At 45.5% G+C, this 12,887-nt stretch overlaps 2 protein-coding genes and 1 pseudogene across 2 annotated transcripts in view; 1 reads left to right on the top strand and 2 right to left on the bottom strand.

Moving 5' to 3' along the window:
- LOC101775414 (hexokinase-8) overlaps positions 1–3,028 on the top strand; it is a 4,442-nt gene extending 1,414 nt beyond the window's left edge. The window contains exons 2-9 of the mRNA XM_004968403.3: positions 702–852; positions 924–1,109; positions 1,343–1,417; positions 1,502–1,657; positions 1,785–1,883; positions 1,968–2,098; positions 2,293–2,374; positions 2,460–3,028. Coding sequence (XP_004968460.1) covers positions 702–852; positions 924–1,109; positions 1,343–1,417; positions 1,502–1,657; positions 1,785–1,883; positions 1,968–2,098; positions 2,293–2,374; positions 2,460–2,795 — 1,216 coding nt within the window. The 3' untranslated portion in view covers positions 2,796–3,028. The remainder of the gene's footprint in view (positions 1–701; positions 853–923; positions 1,110–1,342; positions 1,418–1,501; positions 1,658–1,784; positions 1,884–1,967; positions 2,099–2,292; positions 2,375–2,459) is intronic.
- A 313-nt stretch (positions 3,029–3,341) lies between these two features.
- On the bottom strand, positions 3,342–5,983 carry LOC101775822 (annotated as a pseudogene).
- An 864-nt stretch (positions 5,984–6,847) lies between these two features.
- LOC101776224 (auxin-responsive protein IAA2) lies at positions 6,848–9,548 on the bottom strand. Its single transcript, XM_004968405.3, has 7 exons — positions 8,826–9,548; positions 8,393–8,548; positions 8,214–8,295; positions 7,822–8,126; positions 7,571–7,724; positions 7,399–7,462; positions 6,848–7,286 (listed from the first exon to the last, which is right to left on the bottom strand). Exons 2-7 carry the CDS (start codon positions 8,481–8,483, stop codon positions 7,206–7,208), a joined length of 777 nt encoding a protein of 258 aa, XP_004968462.1. The 5' UTR covers positions 8,484–8,548; positions 8,826–9,548; the 3' UTR covers positions 6,848–7,205.
- Positions 9,549–12,887: the final 3,339 nt, after the last annotated feature.

Genomic DNA, 12,887 nt, shown 5'->3' with positions numbered 1-12,887 from the left:
TGATTTATTAATTGATACCACTAATCCCTAACCAGGTTACGTTACGTACATGTTGAAACATAAGCACGCGCATCTACGTGTGCTTCCCAAATCAAATGGCAAACATCATACTACAAAGCGATGCCAAATATTGTCCAAGCATATAGGAACGATCAGCCTTTATCCATGGATTTGGGTATATAGGACAGAAAAGCGACTGATAACTTACTACTAGCTGTTGCAGTCAAAGATGCATCCTATGGGAACGAATAAGAACCCAGCTAGCTGTAATAATGAAAACATGTGCATTTTACAAACAGATGCAGGCGAAACACAAATTGGACTTGTATGTTAGTCCAAGCTAGGAGAAGATTTTTGTAAATAGTCTGCGTTTAATACTCCTAATTAGTATCCAAACATTCGATGTGACACGTGCTAAAAATAAGCAAAGGAACCAAACGCCCCCTGATACGACTAGGAAAGAAATTACGTTCTCATGGTCAATTGACTGCGCTCCTGTTTAGCATGAAACATTGATTCAGCCAGTGGCGGAGCTTGGCAAGAAATTCAGAGGGGGGCCAAACTAGAAGAAGCATGGTTAATTTTGTGCTTTTGTTAGTATAATCTAAGGGTGGTTGGCAAAGATTGCAGATTTCAATGCAAATTTATCCTTGTCTTGAGTGCGCCATTACAATTGTTTACTTTTATACTACTGAATTCAGGAGAGAGGAAGGTTTGTTCTATGGATTGGACCTAGGAGGAACAAATTTCCGTGTCTTGAGGGTGCAGTTGGGTGGGATTGAGAAGCATGTTGTTAACCGTGAGTCCAGAGAAGTCAGTATTCCTCCACAGTTGATGTCAGGGAGCTCCTCGGTAAGTATAGATGTTCAGATTCAGTTACCGCGGTTGATTTGGATCTGACATATGCATTTGCAAAATGTTAGGAGCTTTTTGGTTTCATTGCTTCTGAATTGGCTAAGTTTGTTGCTGATGAGGAGAAGTGCGCTAACGTATTATCAAATGGAAAAAAGCGAGAGCTAGGGTTCACATTTTCATTCCCAGTGAAGCAACGTTCAGTTGCTTCGGGTACCCTTGTCAAGTGGACAAAGGCATTTTCCATTGATGATGCTGTAAGTCTCCATGTGCCCATGAGCCAAGTCTTCGTTCATTGTAAAAATCATGTCTACTAAGCACCTCAAAGATCCTGCATTGCTGGCTTGCTGCTACCTTATGATCGTAATGATTTTTTCTATTCTGAAGCTGCTTTAGTAACTGTGTTTGTTGGATCAATTATCTGCAGTGAAAGTTATGAACTTGGTTGTTTATTGAAAACCTTCCATCACATTAATTTCTCTGAAATCAGGTAGGTGAAGATGTTGTGGCTGAATTGCAAACAGCTATGGAGAAGCAAGGTCTCGACATGCATGTGGCTGCACTGGTGAGTGTCAACAGATTTTGTATATCGGATTGCCTTCAATAAATCAAGCAATTTGTGGTTTCAACAGATCTTTTGATGAAGCAGATTAATGATGCTGTTGGAACTCTAGCTGGAGCAAGATACTATGACAGAGATGTTGTTGCTGGTGTGATATTTGGAACTGGCACAAATGCAGCATATGTTGAGAAGGCAAACTCCATTCCAAAATGGGAAGGTGAATTGCCCAATTCGGGGGATATGGTAAGCTTTGAGGCCATTATTTTCACTAAACTATTAGTAACCAGAGAATACATCTTTGTTGGATTGTGCTACTTTTTATAAAAAATAATTTGTAAATAACTTCTTTACTGCTTTTCCTGTGTCTCAGGTTATCAACATGGAATGGGGTAACTTCTGTTCATCCCATCTTCCTGTCACTGAATATGATCGAGAGTTAGATAAGGAGAGCTTAAATCCGGGAGAGCAGGCAGGTCTATCCGTATAGAAGATGAAGTCCTTTTTTCATACTGTTGGTTTCTCATGTAGCTGTCTTGCTTTCGACTCCTTTCAGATCTACGAGAAGTTAATGTCAGGAATGTATTTAGGCGAAATTGTAAGGAGGGTTCTCCTTAAAATGTCGTTGCAATCCTCAATTTTCGGCAATATTGATCACACTAAGCTCAAAACCCATTTCCTTTTGCGGTATGTTGTCTGCTTGGCTTCTATGTAGTTTATGCTGATGTTATAATCAGGAATTAGGGATGCAAAACATTGATTTTAAATGCATGTTTCTGTTGGTACTTCGTCAAATTTGATGTTCTAATTGAACAGACCCTGAAATTCAATTCAACCTTGACTTGTGCTGATAAATGTTGGTTTCTGTGGTTCACACACAGGACCCCACATATTTCTGCAATGCACCATGATGAAACGCCTGATCTCAAGATTGTTGCTGAAAAACTGGAAGAAAACCTAGAGGTATGTTGACTTGGTGATCTCTGTGCCACAGTTTTGTTCCTTTGCCTGATGTAACAGAGTTAAGATAATATGTGCTCATGTGCAGATAACAGGTACATCCTTGGAGACTCGAAAATTGGTCGTCGAAATTTGTGATATCGTGGCAAGAAGGGCAGCCCGGCTGGCTGCTGCAGGTCTTGCAGGGATCCTCAAGAAGCTTGGGAGAGATGGCAATGCCCAGGAGCAACGATCAGTCATCGCCATTGATGGAGGACTGTTCGAGCACTACACCAAATTCCGCGAATGCTTGGAGATCACACTGGGCGAGTTGCTTGCAGAGTATGCCTCCAAGTCAGTGGCCGTCAAGCATGCAGATGACGGTTCAGGAATAGGTGCTGCCCTGATTGCAGCTTCGCAATCTCAGTACAGAAATGTTGAGTGATATAGCAATAGCTGGCAAAAGTATTTGCCACACATGTAGGGAAGATTAACTAGCAAAGCAGCTGGAATTTCTTTCCCACATCTTAACAGTCCAGTATGTGCAGTTCACAATGCTGGAGCTGAAGCAATCTGTAACCGAAACGAGGCTTGACGAAGTGACTTTGCATAGTTCCAATAACAGCGGAGTTGCAGAGATTTTCTAATCATGAAATCTCATAACTTTTGACCTTTTAACCATTTATTTTATGCATGAACCATCGGCTGTAAAATTGCTGAACAAGATGATTTCCACTTTCTTTTCTCTCATCCTTATCGAAGCTACACAAAGACGCCCATGTTAAATCTAGTAACAAGCATGGATTTTGGATAATAGTTAACGCTGGCAAATGCACCAAGCTTTTCTTTAAAAAATGTGCTCAAAGCACCATTAAGCGTTAATCCAGCACTTGCAACAAAGAAAAAGTAGAAGTGATTCCTTCATTGCTTAAGTTCCCTATAAACATATAGTCTGGCCACAGATGTAGAGCCAGCATACATGATCAATTGATCATTCTTCCATAGCATCACCGGCGGTAACCTCACCCTTTGGTTTCAATGGAGTGATCTTCGTCGACAGTACCTCTGCAAAGTGCAAACAAGAGAATGAGCTATAGTTCTCAAAGCCTTATGTGCTAATAACATGAAACACCAAAACTATTTCCAAAAAAAACATGAAACACCAAAGAAGTGATGCAAGTTCTTACCAGTCTGTCCCTGGACAAAGCTGTATCCCTTGGAGCTGACGTAAGTCCTTGGATTTGGCAGCTCGTGGTTCCTCAAATATTCAGTTTTACCCTGGAAACATCAATAAGACACTTGTCAGATAAAGTCCAAGCTGAGTCACAAACATTCCCAGCCTCTGTATTGGACCATTGTGGCAATACTTCTAGACTCCCTGGTATGCCTTTACACTTTGATGCTACTACTGGATATTGGCGAACATTTGCACATCTAGACATCATTCAATCATTCAATGTGCTTGTGAAACAGTCCTAGTAAAGGAATTATGTCCATCATTCGATGCGCTTGTGAAACAGTCCTAGTAAAGGATTTGTGTTCGTCAAGCATGCCCCATAGGCCATACATGACACAAGTTATCACTGATCAAACAAAACTATATCAAAATTTTCTGTGATACTATTGATCCTTAATCGTAAGCATTTTGCTTCCTTTGTTTCTTGAGGCCTTGCAGGACAATCACATCACTACCTTCGTAAACTCTACAGAACATGGCATTTTAATCACATGCAGCTCGTCGTATATAGCCATACGCCTATACCTCGGTGATTACACAGACATCGACATTGCTGCCACTACCCAAGTCATTGTAGATACCAGCACGAATTGCTTCTGATACAAGTTGTATTCCCTCCTCCCTCTGGCCAATTAGACAACAGAAGTCAGAATTTTTTAAAAAGCAAAAGTTCTCAAATAAAAAAGAACCAAGTGCCTCCACTCAAGAGAAACAATAGTGCTAAGGGTTTGACACAAAAAAAAAGGAAATATAAAGAGAAAAATATTCTGCATAGCTTAAAATGTTGTGGCACTTACTGTCAGACCTTCTTTGTACTTTGATTCAGAAACTGACATTGCAGCAAGGGACCCTGAACCCATTGCGGCAAATGGTAGTGTCTGTTGAGCCATGTGGATAGACCTGTGCGTGACAAAGTCAACGATGCCATATTTGAATCTTTCTTTGTGGTGGATCAGGCAAATAATTGTACTCACTGTGTGTAGATGTGGTCCAGTACAATCAACTCCACCAAGAACAAGGGCAGCGCTAATATGACCTTGATATCTTCAATCAAACAACATACCAAGTCAGATGTCAACTCCAAACTGAAATTGATCGTAGTACTACTTAACATACACAAGAACTTTCGAGTGTGAGAGAGCGAGGATGACCTAAAAAGGTGTGACTTTAAGAGTGTAAGAGTTGTTACAACTCTTGATTCACGAGCAGTTGCATATCGGTGGAGCTCCAGCTGGGAACTAACCATATCTAGGGAAAAAAGGTATAATAATTATCTTCTTGTCAATGAAACAGATGACATGCAACAAACAAGTGCAGTATGACTAATCCTACCTGTTACGGCCTCCGTATCAGCAGCAGTTCCTGCTCCACAGCAATAGATATTTGGTGCCATATAATGAATTTTCTCACAGTTCTTGTCAGCAACTATAGGTCCCTCAGTTGCCCGTGTGTCTGCCCCAAGAACAACACCATCCTAGAAAACAACATACAATGATCCAAGGTATATATCACACAAATGCGCAAGGCATATATGTGCCTAAAAGGTAAAACCATAATGCACATGGAAAGAACAGAAAGCGTATGAGTAGTTCTATCAATCAGCTGCATGCCAACTTGCCAGCCAGTGCATCAAATTAAAAATTTACACCAGCTAATTTCCTGGCTATGCCGTGTCATAAACTATAACATGCAACAGATAAATATGCTAAAGTATTTGGAATGGAGCGCGGAGATTATTCACAGCATTAACTATCCTTCCACCCTAAGCAACAGTTGTTAAATACTTTAATCTGTGAATTAAGATTTAAAGTGAAGGTGACTTGGATGATAGCCCTTATATATTAAGGAGCTCAACTTCACAAGCACATATCATTGTTAAATGGCATTATCAAGAGATGAGATAAAATGATAACCATTGATGTTTGTTCACAATGAAGTTGCTCAGACTGGAAGGTGGCTCTATTTTCCTGACATCTAAAAATCACTAATACTGAATGGAATGCAGGCTATTAAAACAACTCAACTCTGCTACCGGCACATAATGAGAGGATCAACTAATCTGCCATATCGCTATCCAAAAAAAAAAGTAAATTGATTAGCGGATGAAATTCCTACTTCATTACTTATGCAGTACTTTCAGGCTTATGGAACCTGATTTACCGGAAGCAGGGCTTCTCCCTACTATATCCCCTTAAAAATAATTTGAATCGCATTCAGAAGATATCAAGAAAGCAGTGGATATATCCCATACATACCGCAAAAACTAGACCGACAATAGTAGTCCCAGTCTTTCTGAAACCAGGACCCTTGAGGCCCTCCTTCTCCAGCATGCCATTCCTCAGGCACAGATCAAAGCTGAAGCCTCCCTTGGCAGGGACATCCATTGACACAACCATCCTGCACAGCGACCAAAACACTTCAGTAAACCTTATCCTAGGCTTCCCTTATGGCGTTACAACTTCGCTTCAATTCCAGCAATGAGGCTATGCAAATAAAATTCCAGTAATGCTTGCTGTTCCGTTTTTTCCGTTTATAGACTCAGATTACATGGGCAGCGGTCTTTAACTCAATCTCACCACCACTCAAACAACATACGCGAAAGATAATAACATCTAAAATCGAACAACATCTAAAATAATAACACAATCGAAAAAAACAACGAAGGGAGACATCTTATGAACTTCTTAGGCAAATCCTCCAGAGCATACATAAGAACCGCACTTTCAACATACGCGAATCGATCAGATGAATGGAAACCTAACTATCGAGGAAACCTAGCACCTTCACCTGCTTTGTTCCGCCAATGGCAACAGAATCCAAGCACGGAAGCGGGAACAGCACAGGGGCAAGGCAAACCCTACCTCGCCATGCGAACCGTCCGTACAGGCCAAAAAAAAACGCGTATAGAAACGGAGATGGCGCGCGACCGCACATGAGAACGGATTCAAATCAGACGTGCAGCGAAGAAGCAACCAACTCGGGCCCCGTCTCGAGGTCGGCTCGACGGCAGCAGCACACTTTGGGGAAGAAGAGAAAAACAGAGGCGAGGGGGTTACAGGGTCTACTCGTGACGGTCCAGGGCCATGCGATTGATCGCGAAGATTCGTGCCGCACGGTGGGTGGGCTGCCCTCGCCGCGTGCTGTTAGTTGGGCCGGGATAGTATTGAGCCCTCGTAACGGGCCGAAGGCCGAGCTCGTGCGATGTTCGGTTCCACTCAAACGATACAAGTTCAGAACATCAGAATTCAGATTTCACCTATGATCTTCAGAACTGACTCCACTTTCAGGATCAACCAGCACGACACGCTACAATTAGACGCACGCATACAGTTTCGCATTGCGCCACCGCCCACCGAGATGGCCTGCCATTGATTCAATTAGACCATAGATTCATGAACAGGTCCTGCTACCATTGCTGCTGTTTGGAGCACAAGCAGCACTAATATTGCATTACATGACCCTAATACCGTCATGGCTTTGTTCCCTCCCTCTCATATACTAGTACCCACTACTATTAGCAGCAACACAGAAAGACATCAAAAAAAGGCCAGAGGCCGAGAGGCAGGCAGGCCAGGCCAATCCTCCACTTGGGATTGTGACTTCTCTACAAGCTGGTGATCAGGTGATGCGTGGAGCAGAGCATGGTTCAGCTGTTCGGCAGTCGGCTGCAGCCCTCTTCCTGCCCCCGCCTGCTCTCAGCTGCAAAAAAGAAGAGAACCATATGCGTGTCAATTCATTCACTGGTTTGGTTGAACTGATGAACTCGAAAGCAGGAAGCTGTGGGGGTCAAGAAGTTCCACTTGGGACTCACCGACGAGGCCGGCAGGTCGGAGCTCTTGAGCACGCGCAGCCTCTTCGCGGTGGCCACGAACATCCTGCGGCGGAGGAGAGATGTCAATTGGGCACGTGAGAATTCCATGAAATCGACATCGTGACTGATGCGGACAGACATGCTAGCTGATTTTGATCCCGTTCAGACTTACTCCCAGGGGACGTCGCCGACCAGCACCCGGTCGCCCTCCTCGTCCTCGTACACCAGTGTGTACTCGCCGCCGATCACGGGCTCCTCGGCCTCCTCCCCCGCCGCCTCCTCGCCGCAGCGCCGGCCCACCGCGGCGGCGGGCGGGTCCCTCTGGGCTGCGCAATCGAGGGAATTTTTTTTCTCGCATGATCAGACAACGCGAGCACGCATACACGGTTCTTGGAACAAACGAGGCGGCGATGGAGTACGTACCGGCGAGCAGGCCGCGGAAGAGCTTGCCGACGGCGGCGGAGAGCTCGGCGTAGCCGCCGTACGCCGTGAGGTCCACCTTCCGCCCGATGGGCACTCCGTCCATGTTGATCTTCACGAACAGACCGCCGCCCTTGTGCCCGCCCTCGCCGGCGCCGCCTCCCTTGGCGCCGCGGCCTCCCTTAACTCCGCCGTCCTGATGATGAGCCGACGACGACTGCGGCGACTGCCTGGTGGACGCCAGGTTCCTCCTGAACGACCGCACCGGCGGCCACCCCACCACCGGAGCAGCAGCTGCAGGCCTCACCCTGACAACGGATTATCAAAATTTAACATTTTTTTTCAGAAAGGGAACAGAGAGATCAAAGCTCTGGGACCAGGAAGAAGAAGCCAACCTTGCCTTGGAGCCATCGCTCCCTTTGGTGGCCTGGAGAGCAAAAGCAGCAGCGTCGCCGGGATCCTCGCCGGCGTCCAACCCTGAGGCCGCCAAGGAAACAGAGGCGTCAAGATCAGAACACGGAGCTGCTAGCCATTTGCAACAGAAGAAACAAGAAGCAGTTCTTGGCAAACTAACCTGATGAGGTCTTGGCGAAGTAGGCCGGGAGGCCAAGGCTGAGCTCGAGGCCGCTGTCCGCGGTCTCCCCGAGCCGGCCCCGCCATGCCATGGTCACCGCCCTAGTATCTCTCTCCCTCACCTCAGGGCTCAGGCCGTGCAGAGCAAGCTCACCAAGGCCTTGTTTAGTTGGGGAATTTGGGAGGTGCCAAATTACTGTTACAGCACTGTAGCACACTGTAGCGTTTCGTTTGTATTTGTGAATTATTGTCCAAATATTGACTAATTAGGCTCAAAAGATTCGTCTCGCAAAGTACAACAAAACTGTGCAATTAGTTTTTAATTTCATCTACATTTAGTACTCCATGCATGTACCGCAAGTTTGATGTGATGGGGAATCTTCTTTTTGCATAGTGTCAAAGTTAGGAGTTGGGAGTAACTAAACATGGCCCAACAGAAGGAAGCTCACGGTCACGGGTCACTCACACAAGCAGGAGCAGAGCACGGAGCAGGAGAGGCAAGCAGGAGGGGAGCGGATTTATAAATGGGAGATGGCGACCGGCGAGGAAAGGCTGCCCCCTGCCTGGCAGGCCAGCGAGAAGAAGAGAGCGGTGAACAGGGCAGGGGGAGGACAGGGCAGAGCACAGGTGCTGCTCCGCGCGGCGCCCGAGGTGACCAAAAGGCGGCAAGGGTTTGCGAGCAAGGGACAAGGCTCGAGTGCTTTCAGGCCCTGACCGAGCCCTGAGCATTCAAAGCTGCAGGTGAGCAAGGTCTGAGTCGCACACTCGCACGGAAAGAGAGCTCCTCTCTCTCTCTCTAGCTCGCAGCTCGGTCGCTGACTCGCTGGCCGCCTGCACGGTAGCTAGAAGCTAGGGTAGGGTGTAGAGATAGGCGAGGAACAAGGTTCCAAGGTCAAGATTCCAAGGTCGGAGCAGGAGCGAGCAGGCACCGGGAAGGGAAACGAGAGCATCGATCCTCCCCACTCAGGCACTCACGCAGGACGGCAGGAGGACGAAGCAGCTAGCTAGCGATGGGCGATGGTCGTTGGCCGCCCCGCCAAGCAACGGTTGCCTGCCAATTGATCACTCTCCCTCTCTGCCAAGCGTCAGGAGCCAGGAGTGCGATGAGCGTGTTGTGCTGCTCTCTTGCTGCCCTTATAAACCGGAGGAAAAGTGGAGCGAATCTGCTCGACGGCATCGCTTTATCCTTCCGTGTTCTTTCTTTTTGCATTATATGAATCCTACCGGGGGTACAAACGGATCTTCACATGATCATATCTGAGGTTGCAAAGTACATTGTATTCATTTTCTTTTACGTGGAGTAGTAATGAAATAGTTTTTTTTAAAAAAAAACAGAACATGTGGAGAAAGAAATGAATCACTCTAAGAAAATAAAGAATCTGTTTTGGAAAAAAGAAGAAAATTGAGGGAAAATGTTGGCTTTGTTGTCACATGCAAGTAGTAACAAAAGACCTGTCTAACCTTTGGTCCTGTTTGGCACGAACAACTCGAATATGAGTGGCTGATGAGGCAGCTCGGTGGCCGCTGGGTCCCGCGCGTGATCACAGTAGATGCATTCGAGTGAATGTGACAAAAATGGCGGTGTTGGATAGAGGAGAGGGCGTTGGATAAGATAAGCTCATGCGTTTTGGCCATGGCTGCATTTGCTCTTTCTATTTCTTACTATAGTTGTTTTCTTTCAAAAATAAGTTTTCAATAAAGCGTTGCCATCCTAACCTAACCTTGTAAAAACAGCGTTGCAAATGGAGACGCTAAACTGAATTGGAGAATTTTGAAGCTGAGTTCCATGTGATGTCATGCTATCTGATTAGCATGTTCTGTACATCTCGGCTGGATTAGCTAGGTTATAAGGACTTTTTTTTTAATAGTGTTCTTGGGTTCTTGGTTTGCCAAGTATGTTGTACAGAAAACGAAACGTCAAACAGTGGCAGAGCGAGAGGTTCCTTTTATAGAATTAGCACGCGTCGTTTTGCAAATATCAACTGGTCACGTCCATGGCGAGTCATGGAGGTTGTCTACCCTGAAGATGATCTGTCTACCAAAGGAGTACCGATAGTTCTACAAGGCACAAGTTAGGTTGTTAGCAAGTCCTCTGCTTCATATGTTCCAAGATCCAACAACTAAACGGAGTGTATGCACAATTCTCCTTCAATTGGCTGCATGTCCAAATATAACTGCCAGCCCATACATGCATTATCTTTTTTTTTCTTTTCTTCAAATGATGATTTTGTCTGTGTGAGTTGGGATTATCCTATCCCCAACAGTTGGATGGCAGAGGGCTCAGTTTCTATGCATGTCACCTTGATTCTATGGTTCATGAGAACTGGGAAGATCTTGATTTTAGGCTCCGTTTGGATCCAGTTGTGGATTTTGAAATCTAGATTTTAGATGGATTTCTAGAATCTAGATTCTAAGCAAAATCTGGACGGTGTTGTTTGGATCATAAATTCCAAAATCTGATTGTATAGTAGCTTGTTGAATAGATGTCTTTTATGCCCTTGCTACCCAAAAGAGTGGACAATAGCAGATTGGATAATTATCTAGAAGGTTGCTAGGCAAAATGGTAAAATATGCATGCAAAATCTGGTAGAATCAACTTTTGAGCAGCTTCTAGGATTCTCAAAATCCAAAATCTAGATTGTAGAATCTGGGTCAGAATCTGTCATGTTTGGAGGGCAATCCAGATTCTGGATTTTGGATTTTGAGAATCTGATGTTCTCCAAACGGGGCCTTAACCGAGCGAGACCTATGTATATTCTGCAGGGAAGAAGATAAACTCAAGATTCAGCCTCTGGAATCGAGTTATCTTCATCGATTTTGAGTCAGAAGAGGGCAACCATGGCGGCTCCCTGCTGTGAACCTGTCTAGCCCTCTAGCCAAGTGCAGTGTGCAGAGGAGACAGTAGAGTGAGACGGGGAGGCTGCTCGGCGGGTCCCACCCCCGGCAGCGAAGCGGCCAACGAGGAGACGAAACGTGTTGCCATCTTCCTGTCGCTGTCAGCTCGGGGCCCACATGGCTGGACGGCGACCGGCGATGGACGGGGCCGGGGGGGCGTGGGTGGCTACCGTCTCAGGCTGCGTCGTCGCAACTTGACCCCGGCCACCCCAAATGTAGCACCATCATTTCCCCTACCGCACCCTACACACCCCAACAGTAGGCGCCATAGCACCCCTCCGTGAAACAGAGGAAAGCTCCGATTCGTTCTGGCATTCCGTTTCTGTGCTGCTGCCATGGGAATCATTTCTTCTTCTTCTTTTTAATAAAGATGTGAATCATTTCCAATGGTCATTGTGGTTGGTTTGGCTCCTTCCACACAGTAAAAACAGCCCAAAGGCTTTTGTCTTTGTCTCTTGTGTGTGTTTGTGTGGAAAAAAGAATCAGTGTGCTCAACACTTGGACGAGAATTTTATGCTTTGTTAGGGAAGTTATAGTTCACGATTGGTGTGGACGAGAATTGAAATGGTCGTCATTTTCGGGTAGACAACTGAATTCCCAGGTAACATCATTTGGAAGCGAAACATATCCTCGAGGAAGCGAGTGAAAAGCTAAAAGTAATGGTGTGTGGAAAAGACACCACTTGAAAAGCCAAAGGACAGAATAACTTAGGAAAAGTGTATCAATCCCGTTTGAAAGAAGTGACAGGCACAAATTAGAAGCCACTTGAACTGATTTGAACCAGCACTTTGGAAGGGCTTGCAAACTCCGTCGGATTTCACTCGAGGCTAGGTCTCCAGGAGGAGCTGCACTTTTTTTTTTCCATAGCAACAAAATTTACATTTGGAGAGGGAAAAGATCGCTAGTTACATGATTGGAAACGAATGGAAAAGTTAAAAGGCCGGTGGAGAAAGGCACCACTTGGAAAGCCTACGTGTTCCAAAGAAGTGACAAACATGAAGTGGAAGCCACTTGATGAAATGAAAGTTTAGCAACAAGTTTTCATTAGGAGGAAAAAGGACTGCCAATTGCACCTAGAATTCAAGATAGTACGCGAAAAAAGAACGCGCTATGTTTTTCTTTGTTGGGCTGATTCCTTTCCTATGTTGAACCTATCAAAAAACAAACAAGAGGTAGCTCTAGTTTTCTGTGAAGCAACAGCATTTGGGTTTTCAAAAGTGTGTTGGATGCGTATCAATCAATACAAGAGAAAGAAAGGCAAAAGGAGAGGAGAAGAGCCACATGGACTCTGATCATAGTGTGGGACTGGACAGGCAGGCAGTGGAATCTGTGAAACAGGCGGCGGCGGTAGTCCAGGGGGCCCTACAAAGTGCACTTGGGCTGTTAGATGGGCCACTCCTTATCATTTGGTGGTGGTGGGCCTGCTCCTCTATTTTTCGGCTCTGGACCTTGTTCATACCGTATGAACGATCGCACATCAAGACCCGTTCAAAGAAGAAGATATCGCAGCAAGGACGGAGGCGACCAGCTTTAGAAACCAAAAAAAAAAAATGTTGTAGCAGATAACGTAGAAAGAAGACAGGCCTCTGGGAAGACAGGCG

This window comes from Setaria italica, chromosome V (assembly GCF_000263155.2).
Source record: "Setaria italica strain Yugu1 chromosome V, Setaria_italica_v2.0, whole genome shotgun sequence".
Lineage (NCBI taxonomy): Eukaryota > Viridiplantae > Streptophyta > Magnoliopsida > Poales > Poaceae > Setaria > Setaria italica.
This window is presented reverse-complemented; position numbering and strand designations above follow the sequence as displayed.

Coding starts and splice junctions, on each gene's coding strand:
- LOC101776224 (XM_004968405.3), bottom strand. CDS start 8,483: ATGGCATGGCGGGGCCGGCTCGGGGAGACCGCGGACAGCGGCCTCGAG. Junction 7,463..7,570: donor GTCGGCGACGTCCCCTGGGA/GTAAGTCTGAAC, acceptor CCTCCGCCGCAG/GATGTTCGTGGCCACCGCGA. Junction 7,287..7,398: donor CCGACCTGCCGGCCTCGTCG/GTGAGTCCCAAG, acceptor TCTTTTTTGCAG/CTGAGAGCAGGCGGGGGCAG.